This window comes from Lagenorhynchus albirostris, chromosome 20 (assembly GCF_949774975.1).
Source record: "Lagenorhynchus albirostris chromosome 20, mLagAlb1.1, whole genome shotgun sequence".
In the NCBI taxonomy this organism is placed as follows: domain Eukaryota; kingdom Metazoa; phylum Chordata; class Mammalia; order Artiodactyla; family Delphinidae; genus Lagenorhynchus; species Lagenorhynchus albirostris.
In genome coordinates this window covers 38,536,246-38,560,297 of record NC_083114.1, presented here as the reverse complement: position 1 = coordinate 38,560,297, position 24,052 = coordinate 38,536,246, and the positions used below count along the sequence as shown (strand labels likewise).

General features: G+C 57.4%; 1 protein-coding gene across 2 annotated transcripts; it reads right to left on the bottom strand.

Annotated features, from left to right (window-relative positions):
• Positions 1-76: 76 nt before the first annotated feature.
• MLLT6 (MLLT6, PHD finger containing) lies at positions 77-22,322 on the bottom strand. 2 transcript variants are annotated; one of them, XM_060135554.1, is made up of 20 exons: positions 22,173-22,322; positions 20,882-20,961; positions 20,338-20,392; positions 19,978-20,087; positions 18,885-18,988; positions 18,548-18,641; positions 16,150-16,305; positions 15,401-15,499; positions 12,514-12,733; positions 11,360-11,974; positions 10,722-10,903; positions 10,380-10,488; positions 9,099-9,165; positions 8,754-8,893; positions 8,066-8,263; positions 7,873-7,961; positions 6,394-6,743; positions 5,872-5,962; positions 4,500-4,856; positions 77-3,853 (listed from the first exon to the last, which is right to left on the bottom strand). In XM_060135554.1, exons 1-20 carry the CDS (start codon positions 22,279-22,281, stop codon positions 3,812-3,814), a joined length of 3,267 nt encoding a protein of 1,088 aa, XP_059991537.1. In that variant the 5' UTR covers positions 22,282-22,322; the 3' UTR covers positions 77-3,811. The 2 variants fall into 2 exon arrangements, with proteins under 2 accessions (XP_059991537.1, XP_059991538.1); XM_060135555.1 differs by lacking the exon at positions 6,394-6,743.
• Between the last annotated feature and the right edge of the window lie 1,730 nt (positions 22,323-24,052).

Sequence of the window (24,052 nt, the reverse complement as noted above, 5' to 3'; positions counted from 1 at the left end):
TTCTTTTATTAAAAGAACAAGTGCTGTTTACGAACTGCCCTTCGTACAAATAACATCCGTTATACAAAGATACAAGATCCGAGTTATGCACAATTCCAGGCTTGGAGGTGACAGGGTAGGGGCATTGCCTTTTGGGTTGAGGATATAAAGGAGGCTTTAGAAAGAATTAAAAAGGAGCCCCTGGGTTTGCAAACTGTAGCTTCCCCTCCCTGCTCCCCTAGGAAGGGTCTACTACATTGAGACAGGCTGGGGCGGAAAGGGGGGGACAGGCGAGGAGCCAGGGTTTGGGTCTCCAGTCCCACCACCTAAGTCCCAAGTTGGGCTGAAGGACATGACCATAGGGCAATGAAGGCACGCCCTCAGTCCCCAACTTTTCAGTAGATCAAGTCAAAGTGGTTGGGAGCCAGACACACTTTTAATCTGGTTTGATGTGACCGGAGGGAGCCAGGGTACTATGCCCCGCTTTCCTGCAAATTCCCAACTGAAGTGACCTTAATCCCTCCAGGCACCTCTCCCCAGGAAATAAATTGGGATAAAGGAGAACTGGAAGCAGGCTGCCTACCCTTAACTCTGGCCCACCACACACCAAGGAAGATGCTGGAAGCTGGCAGGGGGAGCCTGTGCCTTTGAAAACTTGTCTGCATTTCCAGTTTGGGAAAGGGCAGTGTGGAGAAGGTCACCCTTTCTCAGAGCTGGCTCTTTCTCTTTCCCAGGCTCTGGCTCCCTTCCTAGGAGTACTTCCCTAGAAGTCAGGACAGGAGTGGGCAGGGGTGCTCTCATCGGCCTCAAGGGAAGGGCGCCTGGAGGCAGCAAAAGACCTAGGAGTCTGAGGGGAAAAACTCATAAACAAATCGGAAAAACTTAGAGAAGAAAAGGCAACCTTTAAAGTGTCATTGTCTCTGGAGAGGATCCATCAGCTCTGAGCTAAGACAGTCAGTGCTTCACAGATACCCCCCACCCCGGCACAGCCCTGCACTCACACCACGCGTCACACACACAGGGACAGACGGACAGCCACAAGGAGGCAGCGCAGTGGGACAGGAGAGCCGAGGACCGGGAGGCCAAGGTCCTGAGGGCTGGTCCTGGCTCTGCCCCTGAGCCCCTGCCCCGCTAGGCTTGGAGCTATCACCTGTGAAGCAAGGAGCTGGCTCAAAAGACACCTAAAGACAGGTCCCTTCCAGCTCTGACATTCGTGCACTAGTTGTGACCTCAAGGCCAGACAGCGGCTCTGCATGCACACTGCAATCACACCTCTGCGCTGAGGGGGATGACGTACGAAGCGCTACTCTGCATTTTCAAACTCCACTTCCGCCCTGCAAACCACATCCTTCCCCTCCCCTAGACAGAGCCATATATAAATCTGCATCCCTTTCTACTCCCCATCCAAATTCATCCTAGAAAAAGGGACTGAGGCTGGGAGCAGGGGCGCGGGGGCGGGGGGGGGGTCTCGCTAGCCATACCCCTTGCACTGGGACCCTACTCCGTCCTGAAGCGCTCCACACCTTTCCTATTATAAAGCTCCCTCGAAAGAGGAAATGCACCACCGCTCTCATGTCCCCCTGCCCTGAATTGAGGCACAGCACCAATCCATAGCCAGCCTGGGTCCCTCCTTCAAATCTAACCTGCCTACCTGCCACTGCACCCCAGCCTGGGGAAAGTCAGAAAACAGAGACTCTTGGAGATGAGAACCCCAGACTCTCGGGTGCTGGAGGGAAGGGGAGGTCTTGGTTCCAGTGCACTAAGTCATTTGGACCTCTCACTCTCTGCCACAGCGGCCTTGGGGTGGATTGACTTCCCTCACTGTCCAGAACAGAAGCTGACTTTGGCTGTAAGTGGGCCGGCCTTGGGCAACGGTGTGGGTGTGAATGAGCAACTCTTCTAAGAATCTCTGAAGGTTATTTTTCTTTTCAGTGGTTTGGGGGCAGGGAGTTAGACAGCTTAATAGATGAAGATGAATAAAATGCTGAATTCTATCATTTCTTTCTAACTGATATTTAGCGTTAATAAAAAGTGAGTATTTCTGAGGTCATCACAACTGCCTCCCCCCTCCCCCCCCAAGCCCTTGCAAGTGCCTAAGAAATTGCCTCTGAAGGATCCCACCCACCCCCTCCATTATCAGCTCCCTAACATCTTACAAAGTCTTATCAACAGGAATATTAATATTATTTTCAGTATCAGAAAAAAACCAGTTGAGCAGCACAGGCAAAAATATATCTGCACTACGTTTCTGTCATTGCCAAAAATATACACATCTTCTTTTCTTTATTTAAAAAACAAAACAAAACCAACAACAACAAAAACCCAAACAGAAACACACACACACACAAATCCACACATGCAAAGAGACTGACTAGACGTGGTCATCAGGGAAGCTGGCCACGCTCCTCCTGGCTCCGACCCCAGTGCACCCGACACAGACACAGGCTTCAACCTCGCCCCTCTCCTGGCTGTCCCACCGGCCCTCAACCTTGGCCACCAAAAGCTCTGGGCAGGTGGGGACTCTTTAAGGTGAGAATTGCCCACTACACCCTGGGGAAATAGCTGGTGGGTGAAGGGACAGTTGTAGGTCAGCGTAAGCTTAAGTCTCCCCTGGTGGGTGGGGGTGGGGTGCGGGAAGGCAGGCTGGCTAATCCTGGGAGAAAGGTTTCACTAAAAGAAGTGGCACTTTACCCCCCTTGCCTCATCCCCCAATCCCTGGGGCTCCCCTTTGCCAGGGAAGCAGGACCAAGTATCAGTGGGGGAAGGGGAGCGCTGAGGGGGCACTGAGACCATGTAGAGTCTGGGGGAGGAAAGGCAGGATATTACCCTGATTCAAAGCCCCCAGCCCCCAGTTACTCTCCAGTATTGGAGTACGGTTCTGGTTTTTGTTAACCATTCAGGCCCCAGAGAGAGACCAAAGTTGGTGAGGTGAGAGGGTGCAAACAAGAGCTGGGAGCGCCCCTCTGATACGGCCTCGTCAGAGCACTGCTCCTATCCCTGCCCTCAGCTGCCCGGGCTCCAGCGGTAGACAGACAGACAGACGGACGGACAGGCACACGCACACGCATACACGCTCTCTGAGTCAGGCAGCTCCATCTCCCCACCCTCGGCACTCCTAAATCCAATAGTGCAAACAAGGGGCAGGGGATCGAGGGGGCTGGGCCACCCACCCCCTGCCTTCCCCCAGCCCATCACTGGGGCCCACCCCCCAGAGGTAGGGAGGCTTGGGCCAAATTTGATGCCATCCTACCCCCCTTCGGCCCCCCAGTCTGTGGGCTTTTACAAGCTCAGCTTGTGACCCTTGTCGGGGGCAGGGGGAGGGGCCCAGCGAGAAACAGTCCAAGGAAGCCCTCTTGCCATCTGCCCAAGTTGGGAAGAAACTGCAGGTCAAGTAGGGCCACCCCTTCTTCCATAAAAGACTTCCGCACAGGGGCAGGCCCAGGGCCTAGCCCCCCACTTATCCCACTCAAGTGCTAATCCATTTTACGTGGCGGGTTCAACCAACCCCCCACTTATGCCATGGCCCACTTTGCTCTCTGGGGAACCTCAAAACATTCGCTGAGAGTGGGGGCTCCTAGGCGGGCTTGGAGCCTGTCCTCCTTCTGAGCCCCTCACAAAGGGGCCAGTGCAGAGGGGGAGGCGGGCCAGATGGAAGGGGCTCCCCTCTCGGTCTCAGTCCTCGGCACCAGGAGCGCCCCACACTCCCCGGGCCTCAGCACATGCTCTGGGCCGGGGCTCTCCAGTGTCTGGGTGCAGGTGCCTGCTCCAGGCTGGGACCCCTCAGACCAGGATCTGCCCCTCCACTTGGGGGTCAGCAGGAGCCTGGGTGGCTTTAGCCTTTTTCCTGGTTGGCTGAGGCTCCTTTGTCAGCAGTCTGGAAAAAGAGGAAGGAAGACTGGGGCTTTGGGAGGTGTCTGGTCCTAACACCCAGTTGAGAATAGCTTCCTGGGTCAAGAAAGCTGACGTTGGGTGCAGTAAGGGTCTGGGCTTTGGCGGCTGCACACCAGGGTCACCTTGTGTGTGTGTTGGGGGCGTTGCCCTGCATAGGGCACCCAGCTAAGCAGGCGCATGCCAGCTGAGGCCCTTCGCCCTCAGAAGGAGAAGGGAGGCCTTTCTTGAACTGGCCCACCCAGAGCATCATCTTCTTCTAAATGGTCCACTCAAAGAGGAAACAACCTTTCCTAATGGGTCTTCCCAGAGGAACGCCGCTTTCTAATTGGTCCTTTCGCTATTAGCCCATGTACAAAATGTATCTTTCTTAGATCTGCAGGAGGGCACCCATGTGCTGGCAGAGGCCCTGGGGTCTAGAGCAGGGCACTCTGCTGCCCTAGGGGTCGCTTCCTTCCTCCTTCTGATGATGCATCTGATGATGTACCTTCTAATGCTCCCTCAGGAGAAGGGAGACTGGATGGTCCCTCTGCCCCACTCCCCGCCCCTCCCCCAAGAGAAGGGAGAAGGGAGACAGGATGGTCCCTCTGCCCCACTCCCGGCCCCTCCCCCAAGCCGGACCCCTTACTTACCCCTCCTTTGGGGCCACTGCCACTGCCATCCGCCCCCGACAGGCTGAGGAAGGGGTTGGTCTGGGCAGTGAGGACTGGAGGTCCGCCTGCTGCTGCTACTGCTGCGGCCGCAGCTGCTGCGGCCATGAGACTTGTGTTGTTGCCGAGCGAGGGAGCCACCAGGGCTCCGGCGGGCAGCAGAGGTGGGGCAGATGCTGTGGGCAGCAGGCCAGGAGTGCCCGCGGACAGCAGCGGGGTGGAGCTCCCGGCCAGCAGGCTGGCCATGGGCAACTGGGAGCCCCCGGCCATCTGCAGCCGCTGCAGCTCCCGCTTCTGCTGGATCTGCTGGATCATCTGGTAGACAACAGTCTGGTGTTCCTGCAAAGGGCCCAGATTGCTTACTGGCCAGTGGTCCCCAGGGTCATCTTGCCCTCACTGGCCTGGGCACCATCCTATCACACTAGGACCATGAGGCAAAAGATCTGGAGACACTCAAGGTTCTGTCTAACTCCCTCCTCTGGGCCTCAGTGTCCCCACCCAGACCAGAAAGTGGTTGCACACCGTCAGCACTTGGCACAGCCGGGGCCAAGTGCAGGGGGTTTAACATCCCTGCCCCCCCCCAACTAAATCAACTCCTCAGTTGCTATGACAACCACAAATGTCCCCAGGGATGGTATGACCCCAAGTTGAGAAACACTGAATGAGGTCAATAGTTTTCAACTCCCCTCTTTTTCATTTGTTTTTTCCCTTAAGAGTCATTTATTTTTGCTTTGAATAGGCAAAGCATTTTCAGTGTTCCAAAACCCAAAGTGATTTATTAAGGCTTATCTTCAGAAATCTTGCTTTTACCCCTGCTGCCATCTGACCTCTGTAGATAACCAATTGAATTGGTTTCTTATGTATCTTTCTCATATTTCTTTATATGAAAATGAATATTTTTCTATTTTTTCAACTCCCTCCTTTTTAAAAGGAAGAATTCCTTTCCTCCAAAGAAATTTTTAGCAGAACTCAACACACAAGAAAGACCCAAAAGGGGCTGCTCTGGTTGAAGCGGCCACCGCTTCAACTGCTGCTCGGCCACCGCTCTACGCAGACCCCGAAGTTCCCCACTGAAGAGCCTTGGGGATGGAATTGGAAATGCTCAGTAACTGAGGACTCACCACCCTCCAGAACCTCTCGCTAGGATGTGATCTGGGGCCACTACAGCATCCCTTCCCCAGTGCCCAGGGGCCCCCCCGAGATTAACCCTTATGCCCTCTGACCCCACATGACCCTTAGGGGCAACCTCCACCCAGCCTGGGGCTGCCCTCCCTGGGCTGGCCCAGACCCTCTGAGAGGGCCCTTCCAGCAGAGCTGGGGGAGGGGAGGTGGCCCAGGAAGGGAGGGGCATTACCGGGGTCAGCTGTGGGGACGCCAGGAGCTGCTGGAGCTGCTGGAGCTGCTGCTCTTGCTGCTGCAGGAGGTGTCGCTGCTGCTCGGTGAGGCTGAGGCAGGGGGACAAATCACAGACCATGGGAAGGGACAGCGGAACCCTCCTCGCCTGCTCCCCTAACTTCCCAGACTCCCTCAGACCCAGGTGGGGAGAGGCAGGGATGTGAGATATTAGAGGACTAGAGCGAAACGGACTGAGCTCAGAGAGGACAGTGGGAGGGAGGCACATCAGAGGGAAGAACTTTCCCAGAAGGAAAACCTAGGCTAGCTAGGGTACAAGGCATAAACAGACGACTTTGTCCATGGAGAGCTACCATCTGGAGGGCACTCACATCTAACATCTAAGGAGAACCTGGGGTGACTAGATTCTAGACCCTGTAAGATCAGAGGACAGCTTTCCTTCTGAGGAACTGTGGGTGTTTGGGGGGATTCCCTCCCAGAGCCAGCCTCCCCCTTCCCTTCCCCAGACTGAGCTCTCCCTCACCTGTTGAGACAACCTGGCAGCTGCAGCGCAGGGGCCCCGCCAGCCTGGCTCAAGCCCGCGGGGTTGGGGGCGGCAGCCCCATTCAACCCCCCCAGGAGCCCATTGAGGGGCAGGGCCCCGCTGCCCGCCAGCCCCCCCAGCAGCCCCTCAGCCAGGGGCATAGCCCCCAGCCCCGCTGCCCCGGGTGCCCGGCCTAGCCCATTCTGTGGCTGGGGCGGGAGCGGGGCAGGGCCCCCAGGCAGGGCCAGGGGCAGAGTAGCAGGGCTCTGCTGGAGCAGGGGCAGCGGTGGGGGCGTGCTGTGGAAGGACAGCGACGAGCTGCTGCGGCTTGGGCAGCCTGAGTGTGGGTCCTGGGGAGGGAGGGGGAAGGGAGGGGTCAGAGGGGCAGGGGGCCAGCATGACCTTTCTGGCCCCCGGCCCGGCACCCACCAGCATTCTCACAGAGCACAGCCACCACCCCCTTCCCCCAGGCAGAGCCACCCAGGAAGAAGCAAGGCCCGGGATAAAGGATAAGTATCCAAACAGTCTTCACAAGTCACTTCCTAGGGGCCCAGCATCCCTCACGATGCTTGTTTAACACTGAACAGTGATGACGGTAGTGAACACCTGGTGAACCAGACCCAGGGTTCAGTGCCTGACCTGTACTAACTCGTTACTGCCTTTTTATGGGTGAAACCACTGGTTCTTAAACAGGCTAAACAACTCTGCAGGCAGCTGGAGTGAAAGATGCAGGCTCAAATCCCATGTCCACAATTTAATGGCTTGAGTGGCTTCTCTGTTTTAGTTTCCTCACTCATAACACGGGGGTAAGAGGAGAACCTATTCCATAAAACTATTGTGAAGACAAAACACACAAACCCTTTAAAAGTCTCAGCACAAGACGTGACAAAGGGCAAGTATGCAATTAATGTCGGTTACTATTATGACTATTGTTGCCCAAGTCACACATTTAGAAAGTAGCAGGGAGAACAAGAACCCACTTTGTTTGATTTCCAGAAACAACCACAATATAACAATAGCAACGGCTCCCCCAACTGCCAGCAATTACACGGGGATTATTTTGTGTGCAGCTACAACAAACTATAATAAACTCTTCACAAACACTTCTCAAAGAGGCCTTCCCTAGCCACCTTATATTCAGAGAAGAACCCCACCCTCCATTCTTTCTCATAGCCCTCAAATTATTTTCCATCTTAGTACTTTTCCTGATTTGTAATTATTGATTTTCTTGGATTAGCCTGTCTCCAGGAGCAAGACTGTCCGATTTGCTCACTCATTGCTTAGCCAATGCCTGGAGCTAAGTAGGCACCTCATAATTATTACTTATTTAATGAAAGAATGAATGGGTCAGTCAACCAATTACTCAGCCAATCACTCCATTGTCCAGCCTCCAATAGCCGCAAGGTAGAGATGCAACTAGAAGGCCCTTGCACCTCCCCACTCCTGCCCGTCCCTGGTGCCCCTCCCCGTGGCGCCCACCTCGGAAGACGTGGACAGCGAGTTGTCCAGGCCCAGACTGTTCTTCCCCGGAGGGCTCTTGCTGGTGCTCAAGGAATCGCTGCTGCCGGCTGAGGGAGGGAGATCACGGAAGGAGGTCAGGGGCTGGAGTCAGGGCCAGTTCCGACCGCACAGCAGAAGCCCTCATCCCCGGGCTGGGTGGGATTCCCCTTACCTTGGGGAGGCAGGCCATAGGGCCCAGGGACAGGGCCGTTGGTGGCAGGCAGGGCGGCAGGCAGGGCGGCGAAGGGCACAGAGAGTTGCACGTTGAGAATCTGCAGTCGCTCTTTCTTAGCCGTAAGGCTCAGGATCTGCTCCTGAAGCCTCTGGTTTTCCTTCTGCAGTGCATGCAGCGCCTTCAGCATCTCCACGACTGCAGACAGAAGGCGAGAGCGCCTGAGCCCCGCGGGCCTGGAAAGACTGGGGGCGGGGCCAGGTGACCGGGGCGGGGCCTGGAGGGGCGGGGCCTGACAGAGGAAATAGGACTGAGACCTAGCAGAGAAGGCGCCGGCTAGCGAGGGACTCAGGTGAGTCCTGGGGAGCTAGAGTTGTGAGGACCACGGGTGGGGCCTGAGGCTTGGGGTGGAGGCCAAGTGCTTGGGAGGGAAGGGGCGGGTGGAAGTTGGGGCTTAGTAAAATAAGGGCCAGGAGGTCGTGAGCGCCAACAGCCCTGCGAAGAGGGGGCGGGCCCAGGAGCAGGACCCAGCGAGGGTTAAAGGCAAGGCCAGCGGTTGGCCAGAGTTAAGGCAGGGGCGGGGCCGCAGGCGGAACCGCAAAGACGTTTGGGGACCTGGGAGAGAAAGGTGACCGAGTCTGGGGGTGTCCTAGGACAGGTCACCCAGCCCGACGTCACCCCTTCTCACTGTTGACTCCGGCCTCGCCATCGCCCTGCTTCTCCAGCAGCTGCTCCATGTTAGTCGTTCCGGGGGCCGCTGGGTCCAACTGGCCGCCCCCGCAGGGTGCTGTCTGGTCGAAGAGTGCTGGGAGACTGCTGATAGGGGACCTGGGGTCAGAAGGGAAAACCGAGCTCAGGCTTACCTCACTCCCCCACTCCTGTCTCCCTGCCCTCCTCCTCCCGCCTTAGGGGTTTCAGTCGTCCCCTCTGGATCCCAACCTCTTCCCCGCGCCCGCCTCTCCGCTCTCTCCTCCCTGACAGTCCCTCCACCCCGCTCCCAGCCCCTCCCCCAAGCCGCCACTCTCTCCCTCACATGGAAGACAGACTCTCCTGGGGGGAGGTCCCCCGACATCGGAAGCTGCAGTCCTCCAGGTCTGGCTCTTGGAAGGAGAAGGAGGGCAGGGATCAGCGAGGAAGAGGTGCCGTCGGCCTCACAGTCCCCGCCTGGGAAGTGGGTGCGGGATCTGGGACCGTACCGCAGACCCCTTTCCCCAGGATCTCCCAACCCCAGATAGCCAGTTCTAGTTCTTAAGGCGCTGGGAGCCCTGGCTTGGAAACCCAGCGCCGTGGGAGGCAAAGCCATGAGATCTCGTCCCTTCCTCCTTCTCTAGGCAGAAAGGCTCCTGCAGCCTGGCTTTCAGATCCACCTCCTAATTTTTTTCCTGGGAAACTTACAACTTCAGAGTCATAGAAACTTGGGGCCTACACAGTCCTGAGTTGAACTTGGATATGATACTTACTTGCTGTGTGACCGTGGGCTTGAAACTAACCTCTCTGAAGTGATTGTTACGAGGATTAAAATGAGGTAGTAAATGTGAAGCGTTAATCTGAACGGCTTAGCTGGCATGCAGCAAGGCCTTAATTACTGTAGCTATTATAATCGGTTTTATATGACTTTTATATTAATAAACTAAAACATTAGACGTCAAAACCCTCTGTTGGGCCACTGAATTCCACTTTGCGTTTTGGAAAAATACAGTCACCTACTCTGTAGGGTTCTTAATTCTGGAATCAGATTGGCCCCCTTAAGGCTTACCTGAACTGGTAAGCCCCGCCCTCCAGCCGTCCAGGTGGTACCTCTGCACCAATCAGCTCTCTGGGGCTGGGTTGACTCTCCAGGGAGAGGGAGGGGCACTTGTGATCCGCCCCCTTAACTCCTGAATACCCAGAGAGGCTGTTGTCCAGCTGGTGGGATCTCTGTAAACTCTGATCCCAAGAACTCACTAAGAGGCCAGCAGGGAGGTAGGCTACAGCGGTAGGAGAACGAGGCTTGGAGCCAGGGTACCAGAATTTCAGCTGCTGCGCTGCCTTTCCCTACCCCAACTGACTTGAGCAAGTCATTCATCTCTCTGCCTTTTTGTTTTGTGAGATGGAGCAGTATTTATTCTGCCCTGTCCTGTCCTGCCTCCTCACGGGGGTTTTAATGTGAAAGTGTAGGTTTGTTGTGTGTGGAATGTTTTTTTGCAGGGTGGGCAATGGCCAGAGGGTGCGGGCAGCCAGAAAGCCCTTCCATCCTTTCTGGGGTGACAAGCAGGTGACAGGGGCCCCTCAGGCCTTTGGGAAGAAAGGGGAATGGGGTCAGAGACTCACATACCTGTGTGGCTGCTCTCGGCTTGGGTGAGGAGGGGGTTAACGGCACCCATGGGGGTTCCAAAGATGTGGGTAGAAGGGAGACTAAAGGTGGAGCCAGCCAGAGAAAACACCTGAGGGAAAGGAGGTAGAGTCCAGCCTGGTGGTTATTCTTGGATCTAGAGCACAACTGTGTGCACCGGGGTGGAGGGGACCAGGTGTGCTGGGGAGGAGAGAGGACCAGAGAGAGGGAGAAGTTCTGGTGGTGAGCAAGCCCCATCTCTCAAATTCCCATGGGAAGCTGGGGTCCTCAGCAGGCTGTCCCCCACCTGCCCAGGGATGGCGGAACCCAGGAGTAAGGCCTCACCTGAGTGGTGGAGATAGAAGCAGAGGAGGAAGGGAGGGTGCTGGTGAATGGGGAGCGGCTGAGGCGGGGCAAGGCCGAGGTCCCTGGGGGCCCCAGAAGGCTGGAGGAGAGGGGGGTGCTGCAGACAGCCCGCAGCATTCCACCACCGTGGGAGATGGGGTCCTTATTACTGGTGTAGATGCCTACAGGCACAAGACAGACACAGAGGGAAGCTTAGAGTCACCCCTCCCCCACGCCCCACCTTAGTCAGGTGGCTAGAGCAGCCTCTCCCCAAGGAGAACACTCCCCTGGATCTGGCCACACACCAGTCTCACCCTCTTGCTGCAAAGATGTCACTTCTTGCTTGGGTGACATCTGCTTGCCATGCCTGCTTATTCCACTGCCCTGCTAAACCTGGAGAATTCCCAGTTTTTCTAATCCCCCAACCCAAACTTGGTTAAGTCCTGTTGGCAATCTCTCCCGCTACAACCATGCAGAAAATGGGTATGGGGGAGTGTCTCAGAGGTGACTGTCACCTGCATCCTTTGTCTTCTGGAGCAGTTTCTATCGCATTTCCTTCTAACTGCACGTTTGTGCCTCTGTCGCCTCACTAGACTGGCTGGGCCCTGAGATACCCTCCATCCCCAAGGGTCACTAACCTGCCCCCAGCAGTGGGGACTCCAGGCTCAGGCTGGGCAGGCTCCCGGAAGGCCCAAAGGTACGGGAGGCCAGACCACCCAGGCCAGAGCTGACAAGGGAACCTCCGGAGAAGGGTGAGGCAGCAGTGGCGGTAAAGCCAGCCAGCTGGGCACCGGGCAGGGAGGGAAGGGCTGGGCCCCCGGTGCCCTCCTTGTTGCGGCTGCCCTTGGGACGGCCTGGCCCGTGTCGGCTCCTCTTGCTGGCTTTGTGCTTCTTCTCCTTCAGGCCTGTCTCAGGGGCCTCCTCAACAGGCACAGGGGCGGCGCTCAGTGTGGGCATCCGCTTGTGGGTGCCTGCTGAGGTCCCGGACCCCGAGACGTGGGGTGACTTATAGTCCCCAGGGGACGGGGCCCGGGCCCGGCCCGAGCTGGAGGTGGTGGTGGAGAAGCGCATGATGGGCCCAAAGCCAGAGAAGACCACCTTCTGCTCAAAGAGGTCAGCCTTGGGGGGCTCGGGGGCTGAGGGAGAGGGAGGAGCTGAAGGGGGGCGCGCTGCGGGCTTGGAGTACTTGTCCTCCTCTGGCTGCTCCAACTTGGGGAATGCAGAGAAGTCAGGGGAGCTCTGCAGGGACGAAACTGCAGAGGGGGAAACGGAATTACAGCTGGACCCCAGATCCCCTGCCTCCCTCCCACTCAGTGTGCACTAGTAGAGAGAGCTCTGGTCAGGGGATGGGGAAGCTGAGTTTCCTGTCCCAGCTCGGCCACTGTCTCTGTGTCCTGGGACGAGTGTCCCCGCCCTCCAGCTTTCCCACCTGTGATGAAGTAGGAGGAGAATAACTCCCACCCTAGTGAGCTCACTCGATGACTACAGAGATTACAGGAGATTAGAGTTGGTGCTTTAAACGTGGTACCTGACAGCGTAACTGCAGGGGATAATGAATATGGTTATGGGGGTTGGAGAGGTGGGCCCTGAGGGAGACCGGAGGGGAGTTCCACCTCGAGAGGAGAGGGCTGAGGGGAGGGTGTGGACGGGAGTCACTTGGTGGGGATCCCCCCCACCCCAACCACTTTAGGAAGCAAATGAGACGCAAACCAACATAAAAAGGCCCTTGGTAGAAAAGCTCAGGGCCAAAGACTGTCCCGCTCCCAGCCTCCTCCGGGACGCCCACACTCACCTGCAGGCTGGAAGGGCCCCCCAGAGGAGGAGGAAGAAGAGGAGGAAGAAGAGGAGGAGGCGGAGGTAAAGCTGCTCACACCTTTCCCACTGCTCAGCTTCTTCCCCTTGTGACTCAGGCCATGGCTGGAAGACTTTTTCCCCTTTGAGTCCCTGCTGCTTTCAGAAGTCTCCTGAGTGCTGGCCTCGTGGTGGGAGGAGGAGGAAGCTGAGGAGGAGACCTGAGGGAAGGAGGAGAGGAAGGCTCGAGGCCGGCCCCCAGGGTCTGGGCTCTACTGGGGGAGCCCAGAGTTAGCTTCAGGAAGGATTTTCGGGCAAGGGGATAGTGGCAGGAGCTCCTAGACTGGGGAGATGGGGGGCAGCTCTGTAACTTCTGGGTGTGAAGAGTTGGGATCTCTGAATCCAAGAAACTGTCTGTCCTTCACCTCGGGCAGGCGAGAGATGAAAACAGTCTCAGAGCCTGTATTGATGCACGTATCTTCTTAGTCACTCATTTAAGAAATACTTATGGGCTTCCCTGGTGGCGCAGTGGTTGAGAGTCCGCCTGCCGATGCAGGGGACACGGGTTCGTGCCCCGGTCCGGGAAGATCCCACATGCCGCGGAGCGGCTGGGCCCGTAAGCCATGGCCGCTGAGCCTGCGCGTCCAGAGCCTGTGCTCCGCAACGGGAGAGGCCACAACAGTGAGAGGCCCGCGTACCGCAAAAAAAGAAAAAAAAAAAAAGAAATACTTAGGCCTAGAGGGCTGGACTTGTGTTGGGAAGTGGTGTACGCAGGGAAGAGGAACTTCAAGGAGAATGGCCCCATTCCTGGGCCCTCCAGTCCCCACCACTCCCTCCATGCTCACCCCCAGATGCAGCCACCTAGCCGACAGCCTGCTTCCCGGCCACTCCATGCCCTTCCTAGACAACCTGAGCTTCCATGCCCAGCCCTCTGCCCGGAGAGCCTAGCCTTCCTCTTCCCGGGAAACATCTTCTCCTTCCCAATCCAGCTCGAGAGCCCCCTCTTCCGTGAAGTCACCCTATAGCTACCTGGGGTGGAACAAATCTTTCTGTCCTCTTATTTCCGGGTATCGTGTACCCACCCACGTCAGCCATCAGGTGCCACACTGTACTGCAAGATACGGTCCCCCACGTCTGAGGGTGGCAGCAGTGGCTGGAAGAGCGGGGTCTCTGGGGTCTGTTAGCCTGATGGGTTCTGCCGTTTACCACCGTGTTATGTTGTGTGGTCTCTCAACCTCACCGAGCTTCAGTGTCCTTATGGGGCTAATTATGCCTATTTGGAGAATTACGAGGACCACAATGCCAGGTACATAGTATGAGGTCAATAATGATGATGATTCTGATGGCATGGCTGCTAGTGATACACTGCAGAGACAGTGTCCTGTGGTGGTTAAGAGAACAGGCCTTCAAGCCCGACTGCCCAGGTTCAAATCTTGACTCCACCACTCCCTAGCTGTGTGCTTTTAGGCAAATGACTTAACTTCTCTGTGCCTCAGTTTCTTCATTTATTAAATGGGGTTAATAAAATACCTACTTCATTGGATTATTTTGAGGATTAAATGAGCAAATCCCCCAGGCATCCCCTCCATCCCCCTGTTCCAGAAGGGAGCCTGGCATGTGGTGAGTGAGTTAGGGCTTTGTATTACTACCAGGGATGGCTTTTCCTCCTGGTGGAGACCAGGTATTCAGTAAATGAACAAATGCCAGAGGGAGGATGGATAGGAGAATGAGAGCCACCCCGTGCTGCCCCTTCCTGGGCGGAGCCCTGGTCTCTTGTCTTTTTCTTTGTTCTTTTCAACAGCTGGAGTTCTGAAGGGAGCCAGATGTGGTTATGAGAGCAAGGGAGGAGAGGGCCCAGGGGGAGGGGTGGCTGAAATGCTGGGGTGGGTGGAGGGGGATGGGCAGAATGCTCCAACACATCCAAAGGGATGCCCAGCCACTGGGATAACTCCTAGATCTCTAGCCCTCTCTTTCCCCCTGCCTGCAAACCCCAGGGAAAGACCAGAGGGCGCAGACATCAAGCTTTTCCAGGTGAGCCCTGGGCAGCAGGGAGGGGAGAGGGTTACTGGGACAGTTGCCACAGCAACATCACCCTGGAAACCTGATACCTGAGCCTCCTGCTAAGATGCCCAGAGCTCTGCCAACCTCCTGAGGCCAGTGGAGGTGAATGGGGCAGTAATGGTGACAGGAGGAGGCAGCGTCTCCAGGCCCCTGTTCTCCTTCCATGGGGAGGACGGGCTGGAAGGAGGGGCAGGGAGGGCTGCTCTGGCTTGGATTAGCCATTCCCTGGCCTCGGATAGGGCCTGCTGGTTGCTTATCCAGATGTTGCCAGTTTCTGGAGTCAGGCCTGACATGCCATGCCCCTACCGGGAAGGTGGGCTCGGTGAGGGTTTCAGGGTGTGGTCCACAGGCCTGCCCCGCAAGCCATCAGGGGCCACACTTTCAGTCCCTCCGGCCTGCATGGAGTGGGCTTTTGGTTAGGCGACAGGCTCTGGGCAGCCTCCTGATGTGGAGGAGGGATGAGAGTGAAGGGGTCCTCTCTGCCTCTCTTTGGGGAAATGGGCCCCAGAAAATCAGAGAAACACCTGAGTACTGTACCTGCAGACAGGAGCCCAGTGCCGAGGCCCTCTGTCTGGACAGAGGCAGATGTGAACATCTGGCAGCCAGCAGGCAGGGTGGTGCCCCCCACCCCACCCCTACCTCTCCTGGTTGGGCTGAGGAGCAGAGGCCCCTCCTGGGCTAGAAGAGGAGTAGAGCGGGGTGGGGTGGGGAGCAGAGGCATATTAACATGAAGCTGAGGAGGTTCCCAGGGGTGCTCACCCTGACCCCGCACCCCGTGCCTCCCTCCCGCTGCTGTGGCCATCCCTCCTGGGTGTAGGCAGCAGTACCTTGTCAGCAGTGGGGACCACAGGTGGGGTGAGGATGCTGGGGGGTGACTCAGGCCGCTTCTTGTGCTTCTGTTTAAGGCGTTCTTTGTCCTTTCGACTCTGGGGAGGAAGAAGGGACTGGAACTGATGTTGGGGAACAGTCTGGGTCAGGATAAACACAGCACATGCATGTGGGGAGTGGGGTCCTTTCAAGGACAAGGCTTTGTGGGCACCATCTCCCCCTATGGAGGGACTGGGGGACTTTGGCGGGACAGGAGTGGCCCAGGCAGGTTCCTCTGAGAGCCAACAGCCCTTCCCCCTCCTCCTCACTGCCTGCTAAAAATAGCCCGTCCCATTATCATGCCAGCGACACAGAGCACCGCTCATGTGAGCACACACCCGGGACACCGAGCTGTGCGGAGGGACGGGGGCCAGGCACACTGTGACGTGTGGCGGGGACGCACGCGTGTGCACTTACAAACTGGACCGACACATGGCTAGACTGTGGCGTGTGTGCAAATGTTGGGGACTGTCGTGTCATGGGGAGGACACGGAGGAACCACACAGATACAAAGAGCCCCAGGGAAGCCAAGCCTTCACCTCACCCTCCGTGACCCTCACATGTCACTTCCTCAGTCCCCTCTCTGCCCTCAGTGGCCTCAGAGGAAGGAAGGGGGTAAGCCCTATGGCCTTCCGGAGACCTGGGTGGCTTCTTGAAAGAAACAGGTGTTTGTGAGTGGGCAGGAGGGCTAGAGGGAGAAGACTTTTACCTTCTTCTGGCCTCTCTCGTGGTGGGAAGGGTGCTTCTCCTGCTGCGTGGACGGCGAGGCCGACCTGCTCCTCCGGCCAGCGATAAAGCCGCTACCGCCTGCCCCTGTGCCTCCCCCTCCTCCGCTGCCTCCCCCGCTCGCGTGCCGGGATGTCTTCTGGGGAGAGAACCGAGAGGAACTGCCATAACCTCCTCCCACTAGCCTAGGAAAAGGTTCCTGAAGATCAGGGACCCCCCACCCCCACACTGCCCGTCACTAAGAGGACCCTGTGTCCTTAATGATACTCTGCTCAATGGAAGTGCATTCCCTAGACTGGAATCCTGGCTTCCCCGCTGGCTTGTCCAGTGCACAAGATTCAGCAGCAACTGAGGCCCAGACAGGTGGGGCGTCTTGGCCCAGCAAGGCACGGATGGAGGCAGGCCTCTCACTCTCCGCCCACCTCTTCTCACGGTGCCCTCTCGGCCCCTCTCAGGCCCTGGGCCACGGCCCACCACCACCTCCTTCCCTGGGGTGGAGGACATACAGGACAGCCCTCATGGGAGCCCCTGCTCCCCTGTACTCCATACCCCATCCTCTCCTCCAGACACTTTGCTCCAGCCATCACCCCTTCTCCTTTGTTCCTGGCCCTCCACCAAACACAGTGGTTCCTTTTGTCCCAAAGGACCTGCTGCCCTTAAGAAGCGGAGGCAGGGGGGAGTAAACATCCATAAGAAAAACCCAGACAACACTTGTGCTGCCATTCCCCCCCCTCCCCCGGCCAGGGCCTTGGACTCCCCACTGCCTGGGCTGATGGCTTCACCTGTCCTAGACTTATAGCTGTTCCCTCTAAGGCCACCCACTACCTCCCAACCGTCAAATGCAAGCACTAATTTCAGGCCTCGTCTGACCCCATCCCTCCCCAGCGGTGGGCACTGCTTCTACTCTGCTGAGCTCTGAACTCCCCACCTCATGGTTCTCTTCACACTTGAGCCCCCTACCTGATGGGCGCCCGGGGATTCCAGCCCCAGCCTTATACACCTGGGGCTGCCACTACCACCCTGCCCGGGGGCCTCACAGCCACCAAATCTGAACATCCCCACTTGGCACCTCCTATGAACCAAACCGAGCTCCCTACGTTGTCTTAAGTTGATATCAAACCCTGCACCTAGATGACCCTATGACTTATGATCCAAAGTAGGACACTTCTGAAAATGAAAGGGGGAGCTATTAATAATTACACCAGGGCAAAAGGCACAAACTGGGACTCTCCGGGGCAGACCAGGACATACGCTAGCCCTACAGAAGCGTACTGCACCACCTGTTCACAGCGCCCTCAGGTGCTCAAGCCTCATCCACCCAGCACTGAGAGCCTGAATCCTACGTGCCACACTCAACTCCTCCTTCTCAGCTACCCTGACATGTAGGCAAGTCTATCTAGAAATGGTTCTAGAACCCAGCTTCATCCCTCCATCCCCCCTTTCTCACAGCTGTCTCCCAGCCGCCGCCCTGGCCCTTCAAATCTGGCTTCACAGTGGCTGCCAGGGTAATCTTCCTAAAACACAAATCTGATCATGTTACCCTCTTGCTTTCAAGCAGCCTTATAAGCCTGTAGCCTGGGGGTGAGGTCCAAGCTGCCTTCCCAGTCAGGCCACGGCATACCTCTCCAGGACACCCCACAGCTTCTGGAAATGCACGTCTCTCCACAAACATGGGTTAGCACCCCTTCTCCCACCTCTCCTTGGGCCCCTGAACCTGGGGCAGAAGCAAGTCCAGCTCTGGCCCTGCTTGGGCTTTTTCGCCTCATCTCCTGCCTTGTCCCTCCCCCACACCCCGTTCTGCCGCTTATGAATGCTTTCTCATCTCGGGACTTTACCCACGCCAGTCCCTCTGCCTGGGATTCCTTTCTCTCTGTCTTTGCTCAGCAGGCTTCTGAGGAGATTCAGACTGTCTGTTCTGAATCCCACACACCAGCTGGGAGATAAATAACAGAATCTTAGTGGGTCTGAGCTTACTCATCCATAGAAACGGGGAAATGCAGTACACCTAGTTCTTAGGGTTTGGGGGACGATCACACAAAAAAACACACATAAAAAAAAACACACATAAAGAGATTAGTACAGAGGCTGGGACACAGCGAGCCCCACAAATGTTGGCTCAGCTTAAATGCTGCCTCTTCCTTGAAGCCTCCCAGACTGACAGGCAGGGCCTGAGCTCCGTCCTCTGGATGGAGCCTGGTTCGGCTCTGATTCACACCCCTCAACTGTGCTTCAATTATTCCTCATCCAGTGGTGAGCTCCTCAAGGGCAGGGACATAGTTCCTTCCACGTCTGTCCTCCCAGCCCCAGGCACTGGCCTGGCCTGGAGCCCATACCCTCTAAACCATGGCTGACTGACCCATTCATGCCCAGATGAAACTCACCATTTTGCTGAAGTGGTATTTGCAATAACCACAGTACTTGACATTGTCGACCTCCAGCACTTCCTCCTCACACAGCAGGCCTGCCATTTGGGCACTAACCGAGAAAGGTCAGCCTGAGAAGGGTGGCCACAAACCAGACCGGCCACCTCCCCTGCACCCTCCTAGATCCCTGCGGGGGTGAAGCCAAGACCACCCAACGAAAGCACTGCCCTCATCTCCAAAGACACAGCAGCTAGGATGAACCTCTTTAGCAGCCCCCCATGGCAAAGCTCGGAGGGGGTTGGTACAGCTGGCTAGAGAACGTTCAGGGTGGGTGCAGGGCAGGCGGGGCTCTCACCAGGTGACATGGAAAGCTTGTCGACATCCGTGGCGGTTACAGGTCATGCAAGCTCCTGAGGCTGCCTTGCTTTCCCGGCCCTGCTCCTCACAGATGTAACATGTCTGCAGGATACAGTACAATCGTGCCCTCTTCCCTTCCACCTGAGGGATCCTTTGGTCTCCCCCCTCAATTCCATCCTCTCCACGTGATCCTAAGTCAGGGCTATCCAACAGCACTGTTGGCGGTGATGGAACTGTTCTCTACCGCACTGTCTGATGCAGCAGTCGCAGACCACGTAAGGTTACTGAGCACCGGAAATGTGGCTAGTGTGACTGAGGACCTGAATTTTAAATTCTATTTGATTTTAATTAATTTACATAACCACATGTGGCCAGTGGCTACTATACTGGACAGTGCAGTCCTTGGACGGTGAGCCCGATAAGGCCAGGGACTGTGTCTGCCTTCCTCACCGGTGAGCTCATCCCCACCTCTGGGCCTTTGCACATGCTATGCCTTCTGCCTGGTACCTGGAACTCTCCCCCCTCATCAAGGATGGCTCCTTCTCATCCCCCAGGTCTCAACCAAAATGTCTCTTTCCTTGACTACTTTATCTAAAGTAAGCCCCCCCGCCCCCCCGCAAGGTATCCTTTATTTCAGTACCTTGTTTGTTTTCTTTACAGCACTTAACACAAGTTGCATTTACTTTATTTGCCTGTTTATTGATATCTATAGTCTTCCCACCCAGAAGTGTGAGTTCCGTGGGGCAGGGAGCACACCTGTCTTGATCAATCTAAACACTGTGTGTCTAGCATCTTGCCCCAGTTTTGGCACATAGTAGGCACTCAGTAAAATGTGCTCAGTGAATGAATAAGTGAACTGCTCGCTAAGGTCTACCTTCAGGCAGTACTTCTGCAAGGGAGCCTACTATTTCACTTGAGTTCCAGAGCACGAGCGTGAATCTATCAGTGGAAGGTGCCTACCCTCCTCGTGAGTTCCCCGAAAGTGTAGGTTGGACAGAATCAAATTACACTGGATGAAGGAAGGGCTGGAGGGACCCAAGAATGGTTGGCTAGGGAAGGGACTGGTATGGGGCACGGTAGGGGCCGCTGACCTTGTTGAAGCGATCATGAGGCACGTACTGCAGCACGATGGGCTCCATGGTGAGCACGTTGGCAAACTGCACCTCAGGGATGTAGAGGGCACACACCACGTGGGCCCAGCCTGGGGCAGTGTGGGGCTGGCCTCAGCTGCGATGGCGAGCCCAAGACCCCCACCTCTCACAACCCCATACTGCAGATGGTCCCCTCCTCCATGGCCTTCCCATCAGACTCCACTGCCAGCCAGGGAAGGGAAAGGAAACCAGCCTCTGCATTCCACCCCCACCCACAGACCACTCCTGCCTTCCCAGACCCTGCTCAAGGGGCCTTGCTGACCTCAGTAAATGAGCCCTGGGGCTCAGCACCCCCCTCACCTCCATTGTCAGTCCTCTTCAATGCCCCATCTTTGTGTGGGCACAGCTCACACCTCTGCCAATAAAAGGGGGCACAGGGGTTTGGGAGGTGGGCTTTCCCAAAGCGGGTGGGGGATCTGCTGAGCTGGGCCCTCCCTGAACACATTCAGAGGACCCCAGGATGCAATGATAAGATGTCTAAGGAGGAACTGGTGGGGGTACAGAGAAAACAGGATTGACCACGAGTGATCATTGTTGAAGACGGGTGATCCACATCAACGTGAGGTTCATTAGAGCATTCCCTCTACTTCTGTACAGGTTGGAAACTTCCCATAATAAAAAGCTCAAACAAACAAGCAAACAAAAATAAAAGGCCCGGTGCCTGAGGTGACGCAGAGTGAGGGATAAGCTGAGGGACAGATGGGGTTGGTGATAGGTGTGCAGGAAACAGGAAATCCTGTGTGACAGTCCCACCCCAGCCTCAGCCTCAGAGTCCCCTAGCTCGGTGGGGAGTGGGGGGGGGATGCTCAGGTGTACAGAGGGGAGAGAGGAGTCTCAAACTCACCACCCTGGCTGCTCGCTCCTGAGATTCACATTTCCTGCAGAACCAGGGTCCTGTTGGCACCTGGACGATGCCATAGCAAGCTGGGGATGAGGGAGGAGAATCACCAAACAAATCTGTCACCAGGGGCTGTTCCCAGAATAACTGGGGGAAGGGGGTGACTCTAAGGAACTAGGCCAGGGGGCTGTTCCCAGCCTGGGGGGCACTCACTAGACAGCAGGACCACAAGGAATGCCCAACAGCACGCAGCCAGCTTTCAACCACACAACCAAGTCCTCCAAGCAGAGGTGGGAAGTCTGAGTCCTTGACCTTAAACTTCTAGAAGATCCTCCCCTCATGCCCTTTCTGTACCCAGCTTTCTGTTTCCCAGCTCCTGCCAGGACCAGTCCTCATCATCAGGAAGAGAAAATCAGCGGAACAACATTTACGATAGACAAACGCGTTTTGTTGTTATTGGGGGGGGGGCATTTCTTAAAGGGCCAGTAATGTTAGAGGCGGGGAAGTCGGGGGTCTAGGGAGCTCATCTTCTGCCACTAACTATAATAGGTACAGCTCAAAAGTCAAGGCCGAGAGCAGGTGCAGTGCAGGTAACCAATAGGAGAGTGGCGGGAAGACCCGACAGCGACAGGATTAAGGGCTGTCCCAGGAAGGGGGGGGCAGCTGGCTGTGCCAGACAGGCGGGAGATGCCAGTCTGCGCCCTCGGTAAGATTCCTCAAGGAGTTAACTCCCGAACCATGTGCTGCTGGGGGAAACTCCAAACCTCCCTCTTCTCTATTCCCGGCCCCCTGCGCAACCTCTCTCCTATCCGCAACTCTTTCCCGGAGGATTTTAGGAGTCCCCTCTCCCCTGGGACCCTTCTCCTCCCTTCCCAATTCCGCTCCTCCCAGTATCCGGAAGCTGGAGGGGAGGATGACCCCCCCCTTGACCTCTCCCTCCGAGAGCCGGGACCAAAATAACCGGGCGGGAGGGTACACCTCGCAGGTAAACATTCTCCAAGCAGCCCCGACACTGACGGTGTGGGGCGCGTTGAGTGCACTCATTGGCCCCTAGACTGTCCCCAAACTCCCTCAACTTGGGGTGGGGGGCGCGGGACTGGAACAATAGGCAAGAAAACAATGCCTGACCCGGTCCTCCAGGACCGGGCGGGGGCAGCCCCCCGACTCCTCCCTTCTCTTCAGGTGGGGTGGGGGAGGGGCGCCCGAGCCCCGGGAGGTCTCCAGAGGGCGCGGCCGGGGGCTCCCTGCCCACGCCGCCCCCTGGGTCCCTCCGCCCCCCCGCGGGCCACCCCCATACCTTGGTGGACAGCCACGCTGCACGCGTGCCCATCACAGTAGACCAGCGGATTCTCGGCCCAGCCCCTCTCGTCCGAACATACGCAGCAGCCTCCTACCATCTCCTTCATACTCCCATGAGCTCCCTCCGGGGCTGGGGCGGGGGGCCGGCCGGCGGGGGTCGGGGGTCAGGGGGGGAGGGAGGGAGCGGGGGGCCGCGCGCCTCCTCGCTCCCTCCTCCTCCTCCTCCGCCGCCGCCGCTTCTTTTCTTTGCCTCCTCCTTCCTCCTCCTCGGCGTCCTCCTCCTCCTCCTCCTCGCTCGCTCTGTCTGGCCGCCCCCCCCGCCGTGCTCTCGCCCTCATGCCCCGACGGGCCCCCCCCCCCAACAATGAGACCCGCGCGCCGGGCTCGCCCCCTCCGCGCCGCACGCCCAGCTACCAGGGCCGCCCGGCCGCCGCGCAGCCCGGGCCCGGCGGGGGAGGTGCCGAGTGGCACATCGCGGGCGCCCGCCCGCCCCGCGCCGCCCGCTCACGCGCCGCCTCCCCGGCCCCCCTGCCCGGCCGCGGCAGCCATGGCCGCGCGCCTCCGCTCGCTCGCTCCCGGCCCGCCCGCCGCCCGCCGCCGGGTAAAGTCTTAGGTTCAGGGAACAAAGCCTGGCTTGGTAGGGAGCTTTTCTCTCGCTCGCTCCGCGCTCATTCTCCCTCTTCCTTTTTCTTTCTATGGCTCTCGGTTGGCGCTCCTGAGCCCTCCATCTGCTTGCCCTTCGGTCTCGGCCCCGGGTCTCCGATTCGCCAGCCCCTTCCGCCCAGGTCTTCGTCTGCGACTGTTCTTCAACCCCAAGGAAACTTGGAGGTGGAGATCAGGGGAAGGGGAGCTAGAAGCAACGGAGCGACGTGGGCTGCTCACCCCTCGGTGTGCGGGGGTCTTTTTGGGTGGCCGCTCGAGGGCTCTTCCCTCGGAGGCCAGTCTGGAGGGTAGACAGTGTTACACGCAGACATTTGTTCATTCAACAAATATTTATTGAATGCTTACTATGTGCAGTCGTTGAGATAGAGCCGTGAACAAACGGGTGTTCCTGCCCTCGGGGAGCTTCCGGTCCAGCTCACAGGCACGCACGCACGCACAGGGACTCAGACTCCTCAGAAGCACGCCGAGGCACCCACAGACACACAGACTCACTCTTAGCTTCATCCAGCCACACTACCCTACCCTCCCAGAGGGGCACACCCCAGGTCCAGCCATTCAGGCGCCCTTAGAGACCCACGCGAGTTAGAGAGCCACTACTGCGGAAGTGCTCACGAACAACACATTTACACTTGAGCTCGATACATGTACACAAACACAAAACATAGACTCACACACAGCACCCCAAAGTATTAAAGTCCCTGAAATTGGGTCTGGGGAAGAAGTGAGGGGGCGTCGTCAACCCGAAGGCTTCATCCCCAAGGCCGGTGTGGGCAAGGGGGACGAAACCTGACCCCCCTACTTCCTAAAGGGGGGTGGACACCCGCAGGGACCAAAGGTCACACTCCCGCAGAGTAAGACGGGGTGGCGGAGGGGAGAAGCAGCCCTGGGGGCTTCAGCGACACTTCAAAGGCGTCGGGGCCGGGAACGCTTCCTGCGGGGGAGGGGCTGACCGAGAGGAGGGGGGAAAACCGGCCGGAGGACTGAGGCGTGGAAGAGGCTACCCCCACTTCGGCGCAGGCCCCCCTGGCCGACTCTTCCGCCGGGTCCGCCTCCTTTTCACCAGCACCTGTTCAACCGGAACATCAAGGGGCCGGGGCCCGCCACCACCCCTCCCTTCGCGTCTATTTAGTACCTTTCATCCGCGAAGGGGGGTGAATTCCCACCCAGGAGGGGGGAGTAGGGCGGGGGAGAACTTGTCCTTGACCTGGTCTGTGG